General features: G+C 39.9%; 1 protein-coding gene across 4 annotated transcripts; it reads left to right on the forward strand.

The window, feature by feature from the left end:
• Window positions 1-7212: 7212 nt before the first annotated feature.
• LOC148013489 (receptor homology region, transmembrane domain- and RING domain-containing protein 2-like) lies at window positions 7213-23260 on the forward strand. Of its 4 annotated transcripts, XM_087667529.1 has the most exons (6): window positions 7213-7357; window positions 7472-8174; window positions 13596-13817; window positions 15421-15517; window positions 15629-15816; window positions 22354-23260. In XM_087667529.1, exons 2-6 carry the CDS (start codon window positions 8024-8026, stop codon window positions 22806-22808), a joined length of 1113 nt encoding a protein of 370 aa, XP_087523655.1. In that variant the 5' UTR covers window positions 7213-7357; window positions 7472-8023; the 3' UTR covers window positions 22809-23260. The 4 variants fall into 4 exon arrangements, with proteins under 4 accessions (XP_087523655.1, XP_087523651.1, XP_087523652.1 ...); XM_087667525.1 differs by having other exon boundaries at window positions 15421-15816; XM_087667526.1 differs by having other exon boundaries at window positions 7259-7399; window positions 15421-15816.
• The last annotated feature ends 895 nt before the right edge of the window (window positions 23261-24155 follow it).

The following is a 24155-nucleotide window of genomic DNA, read 5'->3' on the forward strand; positions in this document are numbered from 1 at the left end:
TCTCCTTGCAAGCCTTAGGGGTTGCAACATACTCTACCTCAGTAGTAGATAAGGCCGTATATTTTTGCATCCTAGATATCCAAGAAATAGCACCTCCAACAAAAGTGAAGACATACCCAAAGGTGGACTTTCTACTATTTGCATGTCCTACATAGTCAGAGTTAGTGTAGCCCATGATTGTAATATCTTGACCACCATAGCAAATGCTCATATTTGCAGCAGTGCCTTTTAGGTATCCCATCATACCCTTCACGATGTCCTAATGTTGCCAGTCAGGTGTATCCATATAGTGTGTCACAACTCCTACTTCAAATGCTATGTCTGGATGAGTGGCTATCATGGCATATATCAAATCGCAAATAGCAGATGCATAAGGGATCTTGGCCATCTCAGCCTTTTGTCATCTGATGGGAACAATCTGCCTAACTAACCTTCACATGGAAAGGTAAAGGACAACTAATAGACTTAACATCTTATATATGGAAGTGCTCAAGGACTTTCTGTATGCAGTCCTTCTATGATAAGTTAAGAAGCCCCTTAGAGCAACTACATGTGATGCGCATGCCAAGAATATGTGAGACTTGTCCCAAGTTCTTCATCTCAAAGCTCTTCTTGAACTGACTTTTCAAGGCATCCAGCTCATCATGAGCTCTCCTAGCACAATCAACATATCATCCACATAAAGTACTAAGATAATAATGCTACCATCATGATCCTTCTTCGTGTAGAGACATAGATTCATATCACTACATGTATATCCTTGCAAATGCATGAAAGCACTAAACTTGTGGTACCATTCCCTAAGTGCATGCTTAAGGCCATAAAGGCTCTTTCTCAACTTGCACACTAGGTGTTTCCTACCTTTTTTCTCAAAGCCCTTAGGCTGTTGCATATAAATCTCATCATGCAGGTCCACATGTAAGAAAGCCATATTTACATCCATATGATAAATGTCCAAATCTAATTGAGCAACCAAAGCTAGTACCAAGCGTAGGGTAGTCATCTTAACCATAGGAGATAAGACCTCATCAAAGTTAACACTGTGCTCAAGCTTCAAACCCTTTGCAACCAATCTGGCCTTATATGCCAGCTTGGGGTGTCTAGGGGTACTCTTTAACTTGTACACCCACTTTCATGGCAAAGCATGCTTTCCTAAATCTCATGTAATGTTTTTGCAATGAGACATACTCTTACTAGATGGCCCTCTCCCAAGAGTGGCAATCACCTCTACGCATGGTCTCATCATAGGCAAGAGGGTGACCAATATTTGTTACTATAACATAGTCCATGAAGGGTGCAAACCTATTAGGTTGGCGTTTATCTCTAGTAGAGCAACACAAAATAGGATGTGGGGCCTATACATCCTATCCAACATCATGATGATGGGCCATTATAACATTAGATGTAGGCTATCTAGCTAGTCATATAGTAACAAGAGGCTTCTCATGAAATATCACTCTACATACCTCAACTACCTCCTCGGCTGCTAATGCATCTTCTCCTCATGGAAAACAACATCACGGCCAGATGACCTTCCTAGCTTAACAATCCCATAGGTGATAACCCATCTCACATGCATCCCCATGATCAAGAAAGATGCATTTCATTGATTTAGGATCCAATTTATTATATTTGTCCTTAGAAACATAGCAAAAAGCCTCACATCCAAAGACACACAAATGATCATATAATGGACGTTTCCCAAACCATACCTCCTCTACAATCTGACAACGAATAGCAGTACATAGGGATCTGTTTATCAAGTGTATGGCAATAGTAAGTGTCTTAGCTTTAAAAAATGCTACGGTAAGCCTACCTAGCAAAGCATACTACACATACTCTCTCTTAAATCATCCTACTTATGCACTTTGTAACACCATTCTGGGATGGAGTGTAAGGGACGGTCAACTGATGCTTAATACCCCACTCATTGTAACATTTCTCAAATTCTTTAGAGACATATTCACTCCCATTATCTAACATTAGGCATTTCAGCCTATACCCAGGCTAGGTCTCAACAAGAGCAAGCCAATGTTGAAAGATAGCCAAATATTTGATTTCTACCTTATGAGATATAATCAGACCTTATGTGAATAATCATCAATGAAAGTCACAAAGTACTTCGCACTACCTAATGATTGATAAGGCATGGGACCACATATATCATAATGAATAAGAGCCACCCATGCATGTAATGCTAGACTTCTTAGGAGAACTATATGTTTGCTTGTCTTAAAGATAATGATCATATAAATCAAAACATTTGTAGTCAAGGGATGGAAGATACTACAAATGAGAAATATTTTTTATTTATTTTAAGGGTATATGTCCAAGAGGCGATGATGCTATAAAGATACATATGGTATGTTAAGCACAACCAAAATATAGTCATATAGATCCAAATACAAGCAAGGGATAGAGGTTGCTAACCTTGGCATCTCAAGCAAATACAAGATTCCTACAGGTAATCTTCCATGTGGAATCACCAAAAGATACATGATATCCTACACCATCCAACTATCTTGCAGAGAGTAGGCTTTTAGTCAAAACCTAAACATAGTGTACATTATGCAAAACAAAAGCACTACCTAAAGTAAAATGCAGTCTAATATCACCAATGCCAATTTTGTGATAAGAATGAAACCAATCCTTATGTGGGGTAACATGAAAAGAAGTCCCCTGTATCAAGTAAGCCAACATGGAAAAAAAGTGGATGAGAGGCATCAACCAATTGACTAGCATCAAGAGAAGAAGCTACCAAGATGTACTCATCATCAAACTCACACTCAAAGCTATTTATTTCCTTAGTTTTCATGCTAGACTTACTAAGAACAATGCTACGATCATCAGACTTATCTTGAACTTTACCTTTGCCTTTCTGCTTATGCTTATCATCATTCATCTTATGGCACTGTGGCCTAATATAACCCTACTTTCCACAATAATGGCATGCAAGAGAGGCCTCATGACCACATGACTTACTGTGAGATCGAGACCTATGTGACTCTCTACCACGATGATCATTGCCGCTCTAACCATTATGTCTGCCCTTAATAGCCAATGCACAAGAAGTACAGGATGTATCCACATTCTTATTCTTTATCTTCTTTGTGAGTAAGGCATCCTCAACATCCTAGGGTTTCAAACCATCCTTAGTTATATTAGCACACATGGTAGTATGCGAAAAGTGTCACAAGTAAAAAGAAGGGAGAAAGATTATCCTTAAAATCAATTCCCTAGAAAGTCAACTAGATAAAATTTGAATGAAACTCATTCAAATGTGCAGACACACATATCTTCTCCCATAACTGCCAAGCATTATCTCCTTGGGTGCCACAACATTGAAATAAACCTAGTTTGACAGTGACAATATAATAGGGGATTTACATAGCTCATCCAACTCATCCCAAGTATCTTGATCAATGCCTTCACGCTTGACACTCTTGGGTTTTGAAGACTCAACCTACTTTTTTTGAACCAGTACATGCGATATCTATGTCTTCCAATAGGTGAAGTTTGTGCCATCAAGCCTTTTAACATTAAAAATAGCAGTATAATACTAGCCATAATGACAATATACCAATGTAAAATCCAAAAGAATAAGATGCTATAAATGATTATAAATCAATCCCCCAAAACTCAGCCAAAAAAAGGGAAAATAGAAGGGAATTCCAAAGTATAAAGCTATCCACCAACTACAAGCAATAGTCTACCAAAGTACAATGTCTACTCTTTAAGACAATGTTGAAAACTGTAATTATAACAATGTTGAAATAAAGACAATTGTATATATCAATCCAATTGTGGGAAAATAGCCAAGAAAGAATGCTCTCACTGCCAAGGATATCTAAAGTAGCCAACATGATACAAAGAATAAAACTAGCAGTGTTGACTAAGCATAGACCATTGATACCAAAGACTGTCACAAACTCAAATTGTTAGTAAGCCATATATCCCACAAACATAAACATTATTGAAAAAATATTGATAGAGGTAAGTACCAGTGTCCAAAGCATAATCAAATCAGGCCACAAGCAAAGGTAACTACATCCAATGGCATACAAGAGAGCATATGCATAAACCAAGAGTCCCACAGTCTCAAAGAACCAAGGTCTGCCAAGTAAGTATAAGTGTCTCCCACTAGAAGCGAAATTAGAATGAAAAGTGAGCAAGAAAAGCTCAAAGGCATATACATCAAAGCATTTGAGAAGCCCAAGCGCATCACAAACACATCCAAGAGCATAAGTGTCAAATGAAGCTTCAATAAGTGTAAGTGAGTATGTATAAAAGCTCAAAGCTCAAAGCAACTGATTAAAACCCAAGTACATCAAACGTAGCTCAAATTCAAGTATCAAAGCATGCCATAACCATATTCGGGCTTATACATCAAAGCTAGACATCACCATAGACATGTAGCATACTTGAAATACCATGTAAGCACAATAGGCATTCTAAGCATGAAGGTCATTATTAATATATGCTTGCTATCCAAACTATTGTGATGCTAATAAATCTTTGCAAAACTGAGCTAATCAATCTCTAAATAATCCAAATAGCAACCCAAAGCATAACTATACCATTCAGGCACCAAAATAACATCCCCCAAGCATCAAACATGTATATGGCATTTACTATTTGTTGTCCAAACCAAAAGTGTTCAGTTATGCATGAAACAAAGAACAAAAAATTGCATAGAATCAACTCTATGAGTGCTCAGATTTATAGCTCTTATCGCCCTCTTTGTTTTTAGCTATAGAACGCTTGAACCTAATATCGTATGTAAAAGTTATTGCTAATATACGACAATGCTATCAAGCTTTCATAATTGTCCACAATTTCTACATCATACTATGTATCCACTCAAAACGAATAGAATGGTTGCTTCTTAGCTAAATAAGCACTCAATAAAGCTCAGCTAAGCCATGTTGGGAAGCTCCTTCGCAAGTTGAGAGTACGTTGGAACTTGTTGGGAGAAGGGAAGACTCAATGTATACCTCGAGAGGAAGAAACAATGGGTGCCATGAAACCTTGAGCTGAAGCTTTGAATCCACACTAAAGCAAAGGATGAAGATGCTCCTTGGATCGTTGGCTTTAATACCATTTGAAAGGTAGCGCTTGAGTGGAAGCACACAAGCGGAAGCAAGAGCTATGGTAGGTGTAGCACATCAACAAGTCCCATTCTCCTTTAGAAACCTAAAGCCATGTCAAGTGTTTGAAATCCTTTCCCTTCTCCTAACCATGGTATAGTTGAATGCATGTCTCTCATTCCCCCAACCCTTATGAAAGAAACTAACATTCTAAGTGTCTATTGGGAAAAGTTAAAATGGGCAACAAAAAATGATGAACCCCTATATGTGGATACATTCACCCCTCAATGCTATTTGGAAATCTTACTCCCAATATAAAATAACAAGACATGGAATTTTGAAACTTAGACCTTAATGATGCCCATTCCTACTGAGATGTGGTTCCTTCTAGGCGAAAAAGGCTAGCAAGTTGTTGCCATGATGTACTCAAGGCTTGTGTAGGATGGGGTCTTGTCTCTCTCAGGTACAACTTGCATACATGGTCCATTTTCCATGCAAGTATTTGAAGGAGGGAGATGTCCATCCCCATATGGCTTATGTGTTACTAAAATGACACATAAGGAATGATATGGTAAAAAAGATGCCAAGTTCATGTATGGCTATATAACCATTTCCAGCCATCCATCCAATGTGCATGTGATGTTTTCAAGCATAGATTGAAATGTGAAAACAACTCTATCCTATTTTGACCACGTAGTGTGGTACATCAACATACATATTATAATATGTGTGACATGTCCTATTCTTAGGATGCCTCACAAGGAGTTAGTGCCGTGCATAACTAGACTAGTGTGGTGTGCATTAAGGATGCATTTGTTGTGAGCGATGTGTTGGTTTCTAGTAGACTTACTTGGACTTAGCTACATTCAATATAGGAATGAATACCCATATATACGACTTTGAATCATGCTAAAGGTGATTAATTATCTATTGATGTGAGATTATTTATTTTCAAAGAATAGAAGTTGCAGAAAGTCTTCATTGTGAGGGGCTTAGTCTCTTAAAGAAAAACAAGATCCCTTGAAGGAATAAGTTGAAACATTGATTAGAAAAAAAATCACTTATCCACTTGGAGAAAAAAACACAAGCACATGACAAATTTTAATCGCTTCAGTCCTTATAAGAAGGGCATTACAGATTTTCTATTGAGGTCTCTTGAAGAAGAGAACACTTAACTAGATTTGATTTCACCAAAACATAAAATTGTCTTCAAGAACTAAGCTAAAGGAAAGAGGAGGCCTCAACATGCAACTCCTCATTCATGTACTAAAAGGTGATGTAGAGATGACATAAAAAGTTATCCTTTGCTTTTTCAAAATCTTTTCTTGCTAAGAAGGATAAAAATGTACATCTTATGGGATTGTTTGTGACAAGACATGGTGTTCCAAACTAGTGCATGGTGATATTAAAGCTTGTACTATACAGTGGCCCTTGAGTGTACAAGCATGTGCACTAGTGTTGGTATACTATGGTGTCCTTTAGTACTAGAATCATGTGGCATGGTGTTTCTTGGAAGCATATGAGTGTTCCTATTACATGGCTAAAGTCGGACATCTAACCGTGTAAGGTACAAAAGCTAACATTTAGATTTAAAAGAATTTTGCTTTTGCTGTGCTATCTCTCTCTCTCTCTCTCTCACACACACACACACACACACACACACACACACACACACACACACTCACACACATTTTTTTCTTACAATTGCTTACTTAGACAATAGGGGCATCAACACACCTTGTGTGTGTGTAGCTATTCATAAATAGTAATAATAATATTTGAAGAATTAACTAAAACTTCACCTTCATAGTCACTAGTCGGGTACTTAAAAGGAATCATAAGAGCAATGACACATGCACGTAAATTCTGCTTAAGCGAGTCCATATAGTCAAGTGAACTTGACATGTGGGTCGTATGCTTAACCAAGCGAAATTGTGTGTTAAGATTTAGGAAAGTCGATGGAGTATCCTAAAAAGTGAGAGTACCCTAAAAAGTGATGGTATTCTGTTGACAAGTGGAAGATGTCTCTCTCTCTCTCTCTCTCTCTCTCTCTCTCTCTCTCTCTCCCCCACCAATTTCCAAAGACTCACCCCCTATTTTAGTGGCGAGTAGCTTCGTTTCTCTCTCCTTTTCAATGTGAGAGATGGATAATGGCAGGGTCCATCACAATAGAAAAGTTGTATGGTTGGAACGAGTATCATGATGCACAACATTTTACAAACCTGCATGTGTCGGGGCTCTTTGACGTTGTGCAAATGCTAAGTATCGTTGTACATCTCTTACTTCAGCTCCAAATCAATGATAGAGCTAATGTAAGATCTAAAGTTTTCACTCAATCTTTTTTGATTTGAGCTTTTGAAGCACTCAGTCTCTCTGCATTGCAGGCTGGGCTCCAAATTTTTGGTGCTTTCGTGTTTAGGCGTGGTTCAAGTAGCCGTACGTCATTGTAAATGAAACAGCTAATTTTGATAAGGGCAATGTGAACGTTCCTTAGAGCCCTCATTGATGGTCCCGAGCCATCAACTAGGCTAGCCTATCTCGGGCGTTGCGTACCGAGGGAGCCTGGAGGGCTTTCAACCTAGCAGGCCATTTTCGGTGCACAGTACAAGCAAGCTGATCCCTCTCCTGCTGCACGTTTCTGAAGCCCCCGGTGGAGAGCACCATATAATCATCTTTGTAACCGAAGCTTCCTCGATCCCTCTTCAGCTTCCACGTCTTTCCATGAATCGTCGTTCGTGTGCGCAGCAGCATCTCTCCGTTTCAGCTTGGATGCCTTCCTGGTCGTATGTGCATTCAACAGTTCAAGAGGACAGAAGCAGACGTTTGCGAAGTCATGGCAGGGTTTCGGACCATATACATTTGAAAGAACAGCGTTGGTGAAACGATACTTTGTCTCTCTTTCCAGAAGCGCAACAAGAAATGCTGCAACGTCGTTAATGGAGCTCTTGGTCGGAAGCATGGGCATTATCTTGGGAAGGTTTCTCGTGTTCCTCTTCGCTTTGCCTGTCTGGACGAGTCACGCTTCCATTCTTCTCATTACCTCGTCTAATTCCTCCTTCCCTTTCCCCGACGTTGAAGCCAGCTTCGGTAACCAGATTTGTTTTTGTCTTTGAGGTGCTTTCACAGTTAACAACAGTTAAGGCAGATTGGCACAAAGTTTTGGCCGTCTGTTTACCAGGAAAGCATTTGAGCTATGTTGGTTGTCTATCGTTCGTCTGTGTCGAAGCCTTACTGCTTGTAGTATACTAAATGTATGGTAACTCCTATTTATGGAGGAGGTAACATTTTTTGATTGCTGGTATTATTGCGTTCAGCACTGCCTGTTGCCAAGTATTCTATCCCCATACTACTCGCATACACTTTACTGGGAAATAAAATCAAAGTAGTTACATTTCTGTGAGAGTATGCAATGGAAGAGAACCATGAACACACACACAAAGAGAACCATAAAACCCCCGCCAAGGGGCCCGTTAGCCCTCCTAGGGCCCCCAGCCAGGGGCCCCTTTTAACTCCCTTACCTCACAACTTGATGCAATGTGTCTCGAGTTGCTACTAGTTTAACTACTCAGTCCAACCCAAAAGATGAGACCCACAATGGTCACCTTTTTGTCATTCGGTCACATAGACTTCATTTGATATACAAGTCAGGACTCAACCCATGTCCAGGCTCACATTTGGCTTCACCTCATAATGGGGGCCTTACAACTTTGAGCACCATGGATCATTGGTGGTACCTTATGAGAGTGGAGCATTTGAGCATATCTAACATTGATTAGGCCTTGCACACAGCTTGAGATGTTAGTGAGGGCACCCGATCAGGTTGAAATACTGACAGCAGCACTAATAGTGATGGTGATGGAGAATATCCAGCCTACAGTCCACACTAGAGATGGAAAAGATTGACACTTGCCAAGGAACAGAAGATGATGATTTGTCAACTAGTGAGGGGCAGCTATAGCAAAAGATCCCCAAAATTGGCCAACCAGCATAGTGGTCTCTACATTTGGCCGACTTGCTGAATAAATCCCAGGGGCTGCAATAAATACAGTTTGACTGCACAAAAATATCTAGCAAATAGTGACTTGGTATCCTGGGCAGTCTAGAGGCAGGTAGGCATTGGCAAGGGCTGGAAAATGATTGGAAATGCAAGAAATGCACACAAAACTCGATTGGAAGAAGAAATGTATGCTCTAGAATGAGCTGCCTTCTCCATCAAAGCACATAACAAACATGCCAAAGCTCCTAATGTCCCCGTTTGACTCAAAATTCAGGCTCACAGGTAGAAGATGACCAAGCATGACAAACATGATTGCTAACAATTTCAAACGTAGTCTTTAACTGAACAATGCTCTCTTTGTGGAAAATCAGAGTGAAGCAACATTGAGATATGCACAAGAGGGAGAGAAGAGCTCAAAAGTATAAAAACAAGTATTGCTTATTAAGTTGCTTATGAAAGTACAACTTGGATCACTCTCACTCATCAGTTGATGTAGAACCATGGGCTGTTTATATAGCCCCAGATGGTTAGGGTTAGGGTTTCCTCTTCCCCTCAAGACCATCTACACTCAGCTACCCTTATCTCCTCTAGCATAAGGAGGATTCACATGCTTACACTCTCGACACCCTTCTCCATACCAAATGGCATTGGATTACAAAGCATGATAGGATGCCCCCTCTTAATCCACAATGAGATGCATTTATAAATCAGGCTACAAAGATAGTTATAGATAGAGAGTTCATAAGACTCAAAAGAGTCGATCTTGAGTTGATCGGGAGGCAAAGTTAGTCTCTAATTCCTTAGGTGGTTTTGGAACACTAGGATACTTATTGGTAATATGCTCAGTCTTTTTGCATTTATTGCATTTCGTTTATTCTAGGTACTTCTTCTAGTAATTACTTACAATATGTCCTTTTTTATGACAAAAAGAACACTTTGTGGAAATTGTATGAACTAACACTTGCTCATAGGAAGTAGATGTTGAAGTGGCCTCCTTATGGTTTTTTCTTCTCTTCATCTAAGCATGATTGGATGGTACCTTTCAAAATGTTGTTACAAAAGTAGGAAAAACCTTTTTAGCGGCCTTCAAAAGGATAGCAATAGTATCAGGTTCTGCTACTGTGCTTGTATGGAAGCTAGTTGGGCCATAAGCCCCTTCATATGGGAGATAAAATTTCCAAGATCCTCCCCTTCATTATGTTCTAGGTTGAAAAATTCAACTTTAAGAAAAGTTTGTGAAATTTTCTTACGGGCATCATAGAGTTTTTCCAACTCATTCCATTTGTCCTTGGCAGTAGAGTGTTGATCTACATGGTGTATTAAAGATTCATCAAGGTGAGGCATGATGATAGCCTGAGCTTGTTGATCGTCTTCCACATCATTTGGATTGGAAAGATTAACAGGTCTGGTCCCCATGATGAGAGGCCAATAACCCTTTTCCATCATCTTGTATTTGATAAGCACTTGCCATGGATGAAAGTCATTTCCATTAAATTTTTGGATTTGTGGACAAATGTTAGCATAGGTTGAGGCATAGGAAGGTCTTATTCCTTGCTAAGTGCAAGTAGCAGTGTCTCATCCTTTACAATAGGCCAGGAATAGCTCAATGCAGGCAAATTTAATACAAGATGTTTTAGACAAAGTGGGCAAGTATTTGTGTGCTTATAAGTGGACACACAAATATAACAAAAAATGAAAGAACCTTATATAGGAAGTGGTTTATTGATTTTGGCTTGCTGATTTAGAGAATCAGACCAAAGAATATCAACAATTAAAATTATAACAAAATACTTTAGTATTAGTGCTAACAAACACATGTTGCAAGCTGAGTGTAATGCTTGATCATAATCGGAATAGTCAACCTTGATGCACCTGAGCTCATCAATGAAGCTTAGCCGAGGATTTTGAGACATTGAATGGGTTCTAGATGAAGTGCATCAGAGATTAAAATCACTCTTAATGGTGACAATATAGAGGAAAAAGCAAGAAAGTCAAGCTTTCAAGCTTGTGGCTATGGTTGCCACATGGTACATAGTTAGGGTTTGCCTTACTATGGGCAACAGGGAAGGAATTATACCAAACCCTCTTAGGTGGAGATAGTCCACTTGGGGGGAGTAACAAAGCCCTATGGTGGCTCAAGGGATTGTGTCCTCTATTGCGTGTGCTGCAACGCAAAATCTCATGTTGTTCAGATTGCGCTAGTTCTGCGTTTTTTTAGCAATGCTGCCTTCTTTATTGCCCATTGTTGGAGGAGGTTGTGACGTTTGAAGCACCTTGAGTTGGGGAGCAACTCTCGGAAGAAAGCAAGAGTTGATATGTCCTCCTTTGCTCACACCAGCTCCTCCAAGGTCAGGGGGTCAAGTTGTGGCTATGGAGGTCAAGGGATAAGATGAAGAAGATGAAGGCTCATGTGCACTTAGTGATAGATGATGCTAAAGGAAGTTGAGGAGATCAGAGATGGCTCTGATATCATATGGAAAATTAGAGTGAAGTAGCATTGAGATGTGCACAAGAGGGAGAGAATAGCTCAAAAGTGCAAGAACAAGTCTTGCTTATTAAGTTGCTTATGAAAGTACAACTTGGGTCACTCTCACTCATTAGTTGATGTAGACCCATGGGTTGTTTATATAGCCCCAGATGGCTAGGGTTAGGGTTTTCCCTTTCCCTCAAGACCATTCACACTCAACTACCCTGATCCCCTCTAGCATGAGCATTCACATTCTTACACACACACACACACACACACTCTCTCTCTCTCTCTCTCTCTCGCTCTTTCGTAACTCTCTCTCTCTCTCTCTCTCTCATAACCCGGTGTGTTGCCTCATAACATGGTGTGTTGGCACTCATTAGAGATGTTTCGTTTGCCTTATGCTAAAAATGCTATTGCTAGCTATTTGGTTTCTTACTTGTGGAAGGTTTGTTTTGATCTTTGAAAGATGATGCCTTTAGTTTTGCTTGTTGGCTTGACAAGTTGATTGCAATGATCATGAAGTTTGGCTTGAATAGCTTTGTGCATCGAGTATTTCAAATGTCAATTACATGACCTATGTATAAGACATTTTAATTCTAATGAATTACAATGGAAACTGTGCAATTGGATATGCACAACTAGACTGTTGACATTCTAACTGAAGTTAGCTGCTGAAAGTTTTGGGATTTCAAAAAATATTTCTTGTCTGGTTCAAATACTTTGTAGGTCTTTTGAAATTAATAGGGCAACCACAAGTACAATGCCTCTTCCCCCCTTCCCCCCTCTCCCCCCCCCAGTGGAGAAAATTCTATTAGAAACACTTCAGTGATAATCACCACCAAGGTAAGACTACAGAGAAAATCAATCTATATACAATGGGAAGAAAAACAGGTAGAGGAATCATATCATTGTGGCTCCCTGCCTTAGTGTCTTGTCAAGTACAAACTCAAGGCTAATAGAACAACCATGGTCTAGAATGCAATACTATGTGGGGAACCCCCAAGTAAAAGAAGATGTTAGTCTTGCTAGTATGTAGAAAGGGCCAGACCTTTCACCGCCTCCTCGTACAACTTGAGTCACCTTGCCGTCTTTCCCATCTGGCTTCCCTTGATAAGTAGATAACCAATATTCAAAACCACTAGCACACCCCTTTTGAAGAGTGACAAATATAAAGATATGCATCATATGGGGAGAGATAGAAAGGATATCCATGAAGAATTTGATCCATTTGATGGCACCAAGGATAGGTAGCGTGCATAAGCTCATAAAGAGCTCTTTGCAAGTGGAAGGTCTTTTTGGCATGGCTGCATGGAGAACCTCGGTGGTTGAGCACTTTTAATATCTATGTCATAACTTGGCCAACCATGGAGAAAATCAATCTATATACAATGGGAAGAAAAACAGGTAGATGAATCATATCATTGTGGCTCCCTACCTTAGTGTCTTGTCAAGTACAAACTCAAGGCTAATAGAACAACCATGGTCTAGAATGCAATACTATGTGGGGAACCCCCAAGTAAAAGAAGATGTTAGTCTTGCTAGTATGTAGAAAGGGCCAGACCTTTCGCCGCCTCCTCGCACAACTTGAGTCACCTTGCCGTCTTTCCCATCTGGCTTCCCTTGATAAGTAGATAACCTATATTCAAAACCACTAGCACACCCCTTTTGAAGAGTGACAAATATAAAGATATGCATCATATGGGGAGGGATAGAAAGGATGTCCATGAAGAATTTGATCCATTTGATGGCACCAAGGATAGGTAGCGTGCATAAGCTCATAAAGAGCTCTTTGCAAGTGGAAGGTCTTTTTGGCATGGCTGCATGGAGAACCTCGGTGGTTGAGCACTTTTAATATCTATGTCTTAACTTGGCCAACCATGATGGGTGGCTAGACTCAATAGAAGGTGGAGTGATTGAAGTCAAGTAGTGGGAGGAAAAGTTTCATCATGATCAATGTTATGTGTGTGAAATTGCTTTCCTGTTGGAATCCTTGAGTATGTCTCATTCACTAAAGTTGGTTTCTCTGCTTATTTTTTTGCAGCAACCAGTGTACCAACAGCGGGAGTTGTAGGGCGCCTGTATGTGGCAGAGCCATTAAATGCATGCCAATCTCTACTTAACACTCAGAAAAATGGATTTCCTGCTTTTCTGTTAGTGGAACGTGGAGGCTGTGATTTTGTAGCAAAGGTCAAGAATGTCCAAGATGCAGGCTATGCTGCAGCTATAGTATACAACAATGAGGATGATCCAGATCTGATATCAAGTAAGTTTTGTCAAGAAGCCTTGCTGGCTGTAGTTGCTGATGCACAATTTGTTTTCTTGACAATCAGTTGGCTTTAGTTTGTTATTACGAAAAAAAAGTTAGAGTTTGTTGCTGGTCTTTGATCATGCTTGGTTGGTCAGAAGGTCCCGATGTAAATATTTCTGTACATTAATTCAAACTTCTTCATGAAATAAAGGGGAGAGAGAGTCACTCTTGACATGTATTACAAGTTCTCACACAGGAAAAACATGTAAAGTAGATGAAAGAAATAGCAGTATAAAAGAAAAAGGAAAGTAAATGTAAGGTAGTACTCTGCATTACATACAATGCCATTGTCAGAGTGACACAATGTGGAATTGAAAGAACAAGATCACAGCATAGGAAAGTGTGATGAAAACATAAACTCAAAGAACACAAGATGAAATCGAATCCAGTAGTATGTAGCATGGCAAGATAGAGTAGCCATCACACAGTGCAGAGGGAGCGAGAATGGCAGTCTCCCATCAATGCGAAATGACAGCTCTCATGCCCAAGTTCACCACAGTGAGGAGCCAAAGTACAAGTGTATTACTGTGGCGCTTAAGGCTGGTGTGTACAGGAAAAAACTCAAATCAACCTGGTGAATGAACAAAGTCCAACTCACCTGAACATGTATGAAGTGCCAAAATAGCTTTTAATTCACACTCTCTGCTCATAGGTGACTTTGATGAGGAAGATAGGAAGCAAGGTGTACCATGGAGATTCTAGTTGTGTGCACTTTTGTGGATACACCTCAACAAGTTGTGTCACTAATCCAAATTTTTGGTGAAGTGATGTACCACCAAGATGTCAGAGATAGGAAGGAGTTGACCAAGCAGTTGTATCCTTAAATCACATGAGCTATCGACAAGGTTGTCTCATAGTTCCTCTCATGAGTATCAAGATGTGAGATGGTTCCTTCATTTTAAAGCATGTACAAGAAGCATAAAGTACTAGCATATATGACCTTGAGCACCAAGGATTTTGATCATAGCCCTCTTTTAATATAGTTCTTACTGACAACTAGCTATATATAGCAAAACTGAAACACCACCGAAGTTCATAGCCCTCTTTTAATGGTTCATACTAACAAGTAGCTATATTCTTAAGGTGAAAGCAGGCCAAAGAATCTTGTGTATAACACTGGTATAAGAACCATAACATTTAACTAGTTTTGACGAATAAGTTCAAGTGCTAATGAAGTGTACAATGATAAAGTATCTACAAGAACAAATATAAATGGTAATGAGAAGAGAGAAAAGTAGATACCTTGGCCTAGACAGCTGGGTCATCTGGTATGGACATTGCTACGTAAGGAATGGCAGTTCAAACACAAAACGGTGTTTGAGCGTGTGTTTGCAGACATACCTGAGGACACTTATAGTTGACTTGCATCCGGAAGGCCATTATTGATGAGTCAAGTTCATGGCACATTGGCACCTAAGTAGTGATAATCGAGGTCTTGTTTTTACTTAATAGCTTGGAGTTTCTTACTGTTACTTATTTGCAGCCACTTTTTGAGGTTTAGTGTGGCTCAAAGTCTAAGTTGTGTAAGCGATTGTGAGGTTGTGTTCTTTGTTTGCAGTGTCTGGAAGTGGAAAAGGTATTAATATATATGCCTTATTTGTGTCTAAAAAAGCTGGGGAAGCTTTACGGGTTTGTGCTGGAGATGCCAACAGCAGGTGTTATTTGTTTCCATCATTTGAAAACACGGCAAGATCAGTCATGGCAATCTCTCTTCTTTCTTTACTCACTTTGTTTACTGTTCTATCAACCCTATTTTTTGTTCGGAGACATCGTTACCGCTTGAGAAATTTTGGGTTACTGAAACGTGGAACTGGAGGAATGAAATCTAAAGAGGTCAAGGCTCTTCCAACCATTCTCTTTGATGCTGAGGTTAAGTCAACCATGGACACTTGCACCATATGTTTGGAAGAATATACAAGTGGCCAGAAGCTGAGGGTCTTGCCTTGTGCTCATGGTAAATCCCAGTGACTGGTATTGTCAGGTTTGGCTTAAGCTATCTTACATAAAACTTTCTAACAGTAGATGCGAATGATAAGTTTCATCCTGTATCTCTGTTACAGTTCAGATCTGATTTTTTCAACCTTTAAGGTGACTCAGTTATTTGGTATTATCATGGAAATCTGCTCACAAAACGTGTGTTCTTAGATAAACCTAGTAATCTTTGTTGAATGACCACTGTAAAAGGCTGTACAAAATTTCTGGTTAAGAATTAACTGAGAGATTAAGGAGTTGAGCATTGTAAAGGCTGTCATTTTCAAATCAGGGGAAGAAAGAGCAACGATCTTTCATGGGGATGTGAATATCTGAAAATCGGGTGGCCATCATGTCATAGGAAAATTATTATTGCAAAATCTTCTTACTTTGTTAGAGGATTCAATTGCTTATGTCAATGCTAGAAAAGGTCAATAGAGGAGGTACAGTGAGAGAAACCTTTCTTATAGACCTATTAAGCATGCGAACATACACATTTAGGTGAAACCAAACTTATTCTGACTTATGTGTGTTGAGCTACTAATATTAGGGTTTGAGACTCAGACATAGTGCATTAACCACTGATTTAGTCTCCTTAAAACAGCCCCAAAAAGTAATAAATGCTAAATTGCAAAAAATAAATGGCTTATTTTTGACAGTAGCACAAATGCACCCCCAGTCCTCTAAAGTAGGAGTCGTGTGCTTGTGCATCACTCCCTTCATTCTAGCCTTTACCCACCGCTGCCCACACCCCTTTTGGAGGATCCCACCAGTTTGTGGAGTTGTGTTCGAGTGCTGCTGTTGCTGATTGCAGCCCCTACACAGCTGTGGGCGACCTGATGTCCAGCCCCAGATCGCTTCCCTTTCAATCTTCAGCCTGCTGCCCTACTGGTTTGTGGTTCTCCTTCACTGCAGGACACCATCAGCTGCCTGGCAACCTGTTTCAGCATCAGCCAGAGTTGCGTTTGCTGTTTCTACAGGCCGCCCAGCATGAATTTCCCGTTTGGGCTATCTTACCCAACATAAGTGAAATTCTTTAAAGAAATATATTGTGCCAATAACTTAACGAGACGACTTATAGGACTAAATAGACAATTAGTTTCTATAACCATTTTTAGTCAACTCTTAACCTTGTCGCATTCAACCATTGTTGTATTGAATGCACGTAAAGACATATGTACAATAACCTTTGGCCATTAATTATAATTTGATTCTATGACTTAGAATCTCAGTTAATCTAGTTGTAATTCATAACGATTAATTGTTTATGCTTGTACTAATATGTTTTTTAGATGAGTTATTAATTAGTGTGAGTGAATAATATAGAAGCTAATATCTTATGTAATTATTTTATGTAGCAAAATAATAATCTAGTAATGAGTAACCTAGTTTGGTAGCATGACGACATTAGGAATTTCGTATTTGCTTGCGCTTGCATTAGCCACATCTGATGTTTTGTTGGTAGTGGCAACTCTGGCAACCTTGGGTATTTCCGTATCATTGGCAATACCCGTTGCTTGTCCAGTTGCGTTGGTCCCCATGGTTTTTTCACTTCATCGCTTTGGGGCCATTATCCACAACTGGTTCGAGAGATAGGGAAGGTGGAATAGATTCGAGATGAGAGAGCGTAAGAGAATATGGCTTAGTTGAAGATCGAGACAAGGGAATTGAGCTAACTCTCTTTCTCTCTTCCTCTCTCTCTCTCTCTCTTTCTCAATCTTCTTCTTGTAGCCTCTTGAAGGGGTATCCTTCTACCTCTCTTTCTTTGCCTCTCTCTCGCAGCCTCTCGGGGTCTCCTTATATCCCTCTAATTGCCCCCCATGCCTCTTATTTATAGTGAATTGGAGAAGAAGGGTTGTGGTTGAGAAGTGGAGCTCTTGAAGGGATATTCTTCTACCTCTCTTTCTCTACCTCTCTCTCGCAGCCTCTCGAGGTCTCCTTATATCTCTCTAACTGTCCCCCATGTCTCTTATTTATAGTGAATTGGAGAAGAAGGGTTGTGGCTGAGAAGCGGAGCTCTTTGTGGAGGGGGATCTTGGAAAGATCAGTGATCTGATGCTCAGATTATAAATCTGATGGTTCCATTGGCTCCGAATGAGGGGTAATATTTCAAGACACTTTGTTAGAAAGCTCTCAATTCACTTCTTTTCTCTGTTCGAAGTGTTGTTTTCTGTCTATAGATTGTGATCGCGGCGCGGACGATTTCGCCAATCTTTTCTAAATTTTTCTAAAAATAAAATCTTCAAACTAACTAACACATCATATGTCTTTTCTTTTAAATGACATCCAGTTTTAAAAATCTCCATATCTTTAAAAAAAAGGATAATATCTAAAATATCTAAAATATTCTAGTCCTTTTTAAAAATCTAATATTTTTAGACCATCCTTACTATACACATTAACATTAGCGATTAATATAGCTCATCTCTCTTATTTATGTTGTAACTTCCGTGAAGGGTGGCTATGGTCCTTGTTAATTCATAAAAAATATTGATTTACAACTCTCGGTTCTATCTATTTATTTATTTTCAATGTTAGTTAGTTATTAATGTTAGTTAATTTTTTTACTTTAGGTAGTAACCTTACTAACTTATTAGTTGACTAACTAACTTTTGAACTAACCAACTAACTATTATTGCTTGGAAATATTACACGCAGGAGGGAGCAGCCGCCAGTTAGAATGTTGATGTAGTGGAAGAAGAAGAGAAGTGGATGCAAAACTCGTCACCGGTCTTTGCCTTCATTGGAGTGGAGGGTCTTTAACAATGTTTGAGCAGATTCAGCTCTGATACCATGTCAGAAGACGACGTACCAGCGAGACAGTAGAGTTTGCGGGGAGGAACACAGAGTGAACTCGACAAACGCTGAGAAGAGAAGAAAAGAGAGAAGAAACTCTAATGAATGGAATGATGAAGATTTGAATCATGGAGTGAATGTGATAGAAGGGAACAAGGGTATCGGTAGCATAAGGAAGATGATGAAGACAGCCATAAACCACGAACCGCAATGTCCTCTTGAAGGGGCGTGAGGGTGGTGGAGAGGTTGGAGAGAAGAGGTGACGGACTGAATGAATCAGCTGTCAAGAATGAGTGATAGAGGTAGCCTATAAATAGACAAGAGACTGTCTAGGGTGGCGCCCAGAGGGAGGGCGTCGGCTGTCTAGGGTGGTGCCCCATTGTGGGCGCCCAACCTCTTTTTGAGGTTGTTCACTGTGAAACCCTAAACGCAAAACGCAACCCTAAATGCAAAATGCAGAACGCAAAACTGCGGGTGAAGGGTTTCTCAATAGAAGGATCCTCCCAAATTAGGGTTTTGCTTACGGGACACAAAAACTCTTTAGGACCACATATTGTTTAATGAAACTTTTGGTAATTTACACGTTTTGAGCTATTTTAAAGAGCTAATCAGTGTAATGCATTTTTAGCTTGACATTCCTTCTCAGGCCCAAAATTAGAACCAAGAAGGTTTTGGAAGAAAAGTTGGAGGCCATTTTTAGCCCAAGGCATCCACCCCAAAGTAGCTAGGGCATTGGATAAAGTGTGTACATCAACTATCGATTGGCCTACCAAGACTATAGAGGTGATGGTTATCTTACCAAGGAAGCCCAAGTGATCACCCCATAGAGGCTAAGGCAAGGTGCTTATTGGCTGCCAAGTGGTTTATCTAGGCTTGCAAAGGTGGATGGAACCACATTGAACTTTTTTGTTTTGTTTTACTTTTTTTTTGTGGGAAAAATATGATTTGCAACCATTTAGTAATTGTGTCTCAAGGGGAGAATGAAAGGGATGATTAGATCCAACACATCACAAAAGAAACAAGATATCTTGGCTACTTATGGGTGTCAATGATGAAGAAACGGATGAAGAAGTATGTAGGTGTGGTGGTAAGGTGGTAGAAGAATTGTTGGTGTTTAACTTAGAATTTGCTCAGTAGTGCTCTAAACAATGGGATACATAGAGTGATACTACACGATGAGAATGCATATGTAGCAAGTACCATTTAAACGGTGTCTCTCGTGGGGAAGTTGTTTACTTACCCAAGTGAAATGTAGGAACCCCCTCTTGACTATGGATGCCGATGCCAAAGAAGAAAGAGGAGCTTGATGTCATACTTCGTATGGTGCCAAGAACCACCATGAATTTGATGATGAAGGTAGACTTGACATCCCTTAGTCAGAATAGCCAAAAGGAGAATCAACACATGCCAAAACCTATACAATACCAAGAAAGGTAGGAACCCCCTCTCACCCATGGATATTGATGCTGAAGGAGAAAGAGGAGCTTGATGTCAATCTTCGTATGGTGCTAAGAACCACGATGAATGTGATGACCCAACACCCCTTAGCTGGAATAGCCAAAGGAGAATTAACACATCCTTGTACTTGATCTTGGGAGAGGGCTCCAATGCTCACCAAGTGGAGTAGGCAAGCCCAAATCTCAACCTTGGGAGATAGCTCCATGCTAGTCAAAAAACGCTAGGATAGCATGGAGGAGTTTGGGTCACAATTGAGAATATAAAAGAGAGAGATTGGTGGAAAGGCATGCATAGGGATGTTTTGTAGTTTGTGGAGACTTGCACTACTTGTCAAATGTATTCTTCTGTAAGACATTGTGAGGATTTACATCCAACTTACTCACTCTCTATGCATGATAAGTGGGTTGTAGACTTAGTGACCATGCATCTAGGTAGATGAGGTATATTGTACTTGCACATGAAGATTTCACAAACCAAGGGAAGCATAGACTTTGTTTAAGAGCTGTGGAAGGAGGAGATTGGATACTCATATATGATAATAGCTTGGATAATCAGTACAGCACCATCAGGTTTCGAAGAGATGGTTTGGTCCTTACATCACTTACATCATGAATCATGCATATGACAATGCTACTTATTCTCTTTGTGGATTTGATGGGACAGAGTTGAAAATTTCTATAGTTGGAAAAAGGATCAAGCTGTTCAAAAGAAGGGACTTAACCACCTCTGAAGAGGATGAGCAGGACATTGAGACTACCCATGACATCCCTGTTTTTATACCAACATGTATGCATGCTGATAGAACAATCAAAGCAGGGATTTGAGGAGCTAAACAGGGAATTTTGAATGCATATGTGTTGTTCTACCACTGGGCAGCACTGCTGTTAGATATGTTCTCTTACCTGTCACATGCTCGTAAAAGCCTTATTTTGAGAAGATAAGTGGACTCTTTTGAAGTCTTGTATGTATGCCCTTCAAAGATAAAAGCAAGCATTTGGGAAGTTTTTGTGGGATGACTTTTTTTTATGTATATGCTGGTTATGATTCGGATTTATGAATCTTGGATGCTTTTATGAAACACAACTCGGTTTTGAGCTCTATGTCTTGAACCCCTGTTTCATAACTATCAATTCTTCTCTTCTTTGTTGCAAGTCTAGAATTGTTTCTCCCTATTTTGAGCTCTTCTTACCCGAGTCTGTGACTTTTGGTCATACATGGAAAATCGCCCAATACTAGTCTCATCACACTCCTCTTTTGCTTTTACTGGATTAGGATGGAATTGAAAAGGCAACGTTTCCAAGCTGTGGGTGGTATGAGTTAAAAATGGTAAGTTCTGTGAAGAGCCATTGTGTTTTCTTTAGATTGTGCTTGCAGCCTTGATGTAAGGGATGGTTTGCCTTAAGAGTCATGGAAAGAAAAGCCTTGAGGATTCCACTGAGGTGTATTGTGAAGTTCGAATGTCGTGCAAGTGTTGATGTGTATTGACAATACCATTCTTATGCAGAGAAATGTTGTGTGAGGCCCCGATAGCTTGAGTAGAGGAAGGCAGAGGTAGGAAATGATTTTTTGTTGCAAGGTGAAAGATTGATTATTTGACAATGTAGATTGAGAGAGAATATATGTCTTGTCATGGTTAAATAAAGAAAATTAGGAACTGATATGAATACAAAGATTTGTCAGTGGTGCTTAGTGAATTTGACATACTAAAGTAGAAAGAAAGGAAGAAAGTCATATTAACATCCACTAGAGGCCAAAATGACCTATGAGACCAAAATGCTGCACACACACATTTGATCCATAGTATTCTCATCATAGATAAACAAAGAAAATTATAAAGACAAAGATGCTCATTGATGTGCTTACAGAATCTATATATTAAAGTTGTCAGGGGGTGGAAGGGAAGCTTTTGCAAATTCAGGTATTTCTGGACGACCAGGATTGATTTGAATCCTCTTGCTGGGTGGAATAGAAGCACTGAATATTTTTAATTGCCTGGAAATTTATGCTGAAAGGGGAAAGTTCTTTGTGTGTGTGTTACATTCTCATATAAGGGCTGCAATGACAGTTCTGGTCTATATTTTTGGGTGGATCTCATGCAGCAAGTTTGATGTATACTATGTACTTGGAAGTCTCAAATTTCATCTCATCTCTCTTTGTAGGACCGGGATTTCTTTTGCTCTGTGTTTGGATGGGCAGGAAGGTGGGTTATGACCTATCACCTTTTTCATGATACTAGACTAAGCATTGTCTGTTTTTTCTTTGGCAGAATTTCATGTGATGTGCATTGACCAGTGGTTAACAACTCGATGTGCCTTTTGTCCCATCTGCAAGCAAGATGTGCGCTCAAAAAGTAGACAGAAATCTCCTAATGAATATACTCCACTATTGACTTCATGTGGAACAGAAGTGTACACAGCCTGTTCAGTCACTGCTTCTGCACAATGTTGTCATATCAGATCTTTGGTTCAAAATCCAGCTACTTTGGCAGAGAGGGAGTTCCACCCCTGTCATATCTCAGGATTCTATGGGGAAAATAGCTCCTGTCTGTCTAGCACCAAGGGTGGAGAATCCGGCACAGTTGAAGATTCCTCAGCCTCAGCAGTAATCAATGTTGATCACTTGTATTCCAGCAATCAGACCAGTGAGGGTCCTTCAAATCCAAATGATGTTACTTCCTGTATAGAAGAGGAGGTGATTCAGGTGACATCTAGCGAGCGTTGACTGGCAACTGCAATAGTGTTGCTGCAGCTCTCTTGCAGCTAATGTTTGTTTATAAGATCTGCAGAAGTTCTTTTCTTCTTTGATTTGATAGTGTTGGGTCAAGGAAGGGAGGCGATTTAATCACAATAGCATCTTCGGGCTTCTTTGGTCCTTGTAGCTCCTCTTCTGAATCTGGACACGTATTGATTCTCAACAGCTGTTCTTGACAATTGCAGTATGTATGGAGATCTGTTTCAACAGTTCCAATGAATTGTGTGCGGGTACATACTTTAGTTGTCATATTTGCATTATGTAGAATGTAGAAAGAGCAGGTTCAGTTGTGCATGTGGCCATGATGGCTTCTGTACTGGGTTTTGAGCTTCAAAAGAGCCGGTATATACGGCTGATGCTCATTGTTCTTTAAGTTTACAAGCCAACCTGATTCGTACACAATACATGTTTGGGAGCATTACCAGTTGTCCTGTGTGAAAGTTTTGAGCAACCTTATTACATCTTGAAAGGTGTCATGAAGGTGATCATGACTAAGCTGAAGGAGTTAGCTAGTGAGTTTTATACAAGTGAAATTTGAGTTTGCCCAGCAAATCTTTGGGCAGATCAGCAAGCAAAATATTCTCAAGAATAAGTTCAGCAGGAGATGCCCTTGTTTTCATGTATAGATCCATTTCCTTGCTAGGTGGGGTTAACATCTCAATCTGCCATATTGTCAAGATGGTTGTTTCCAAGTTTGTGATCGTGTGGCAGCAGAGTTTTACTTATGCTATGCAAAATTGACAATGTAGCAAGCAGCTCACTCTGTAAAATGGTGTCTTACTGCAGTCACGTGCGGTCTGTTGTGCAAGCAGTGTTCTGAAGGGGAAGTGTGCTTTATGCAACAGGATCATGACCCTGGTCTGCAAGGTTGTATGTTGTCTTGCAATTCGCGTTTGACATGAGTGCAGCATGTTCCTGACGAGTGACGATACTTTAATAGATTGAGGGCCATGCCAAGGATCCTTTTATGGATTCATCCATCTCACTATCCCCAAACAAAGATGTAATGTTTGCTCACTATCTGACCACTTACCTGTGATTCGCAAACAGAGATGTGGTTCTGCTCTGGAATGCATAGCATTGTTTTTGGCGAGTATTCAATTCGAACATGCAGGTCATATATAGTGCCTTTTTGCTTTAGTTGCAAACAATGGATCTTTCTGCATGATGCACACTGATGGCAAATATGTAGAATTAGTTGGAAGGCTAATATGTCTATTTGTATCTATGGAAACTCGGCATCTTGCTTGGTTTGCAAGAATTACTTGTCATAAGCATCACATGGTCCAGTGAGTATGAGAGGTATGGATTATCCAA

The sequence above is a fragment of the Lygodium microphyllum genome, chromosome 26 (genome assembly GCF_053477565.2).
Source record: "Lygodium microphyllum isolate KBCC chromosome 26, Lygodium_microphyllum_v1.1.10, whole genome shotgun sequence".
NCBI classification, from domain to species: domain Eukaryota; kingdom Viridiplantae; phylum Streptophyta; class Polypodiopsida; order Schizaeales; family Lygodiaceae; genus Lygodium; species Lygodium microphyllum.

What these genes read in the sequence shown, in the direction of transcription:
- LOC148013489 (XM_087667525.1), top strand. Translation starts at nt 8,024, where the DNA reads ATGGAGCTCTTGGTCGGAAGCATGGGCATTATCTTGGGAAGGTTTCTC. An exon ending in CGACGTTGAAGCCAGCTTCG is followed by an intron (nt 8,175 to 13,595) that starts GTAACCAGATTT and finishes ATTTTTTTGCAG; the next exon opens with CAACCAGTGTACCAACAGCG. An exon ending in GGTCTTGCCTTGTGCTCATG is followed by an intron (nt 15,817 to 22,353) that starts GTAAATCCCAGT and finishes TTTCTTTGGCAG; the next exon opens with AATTTCATGTGATGTGCATT.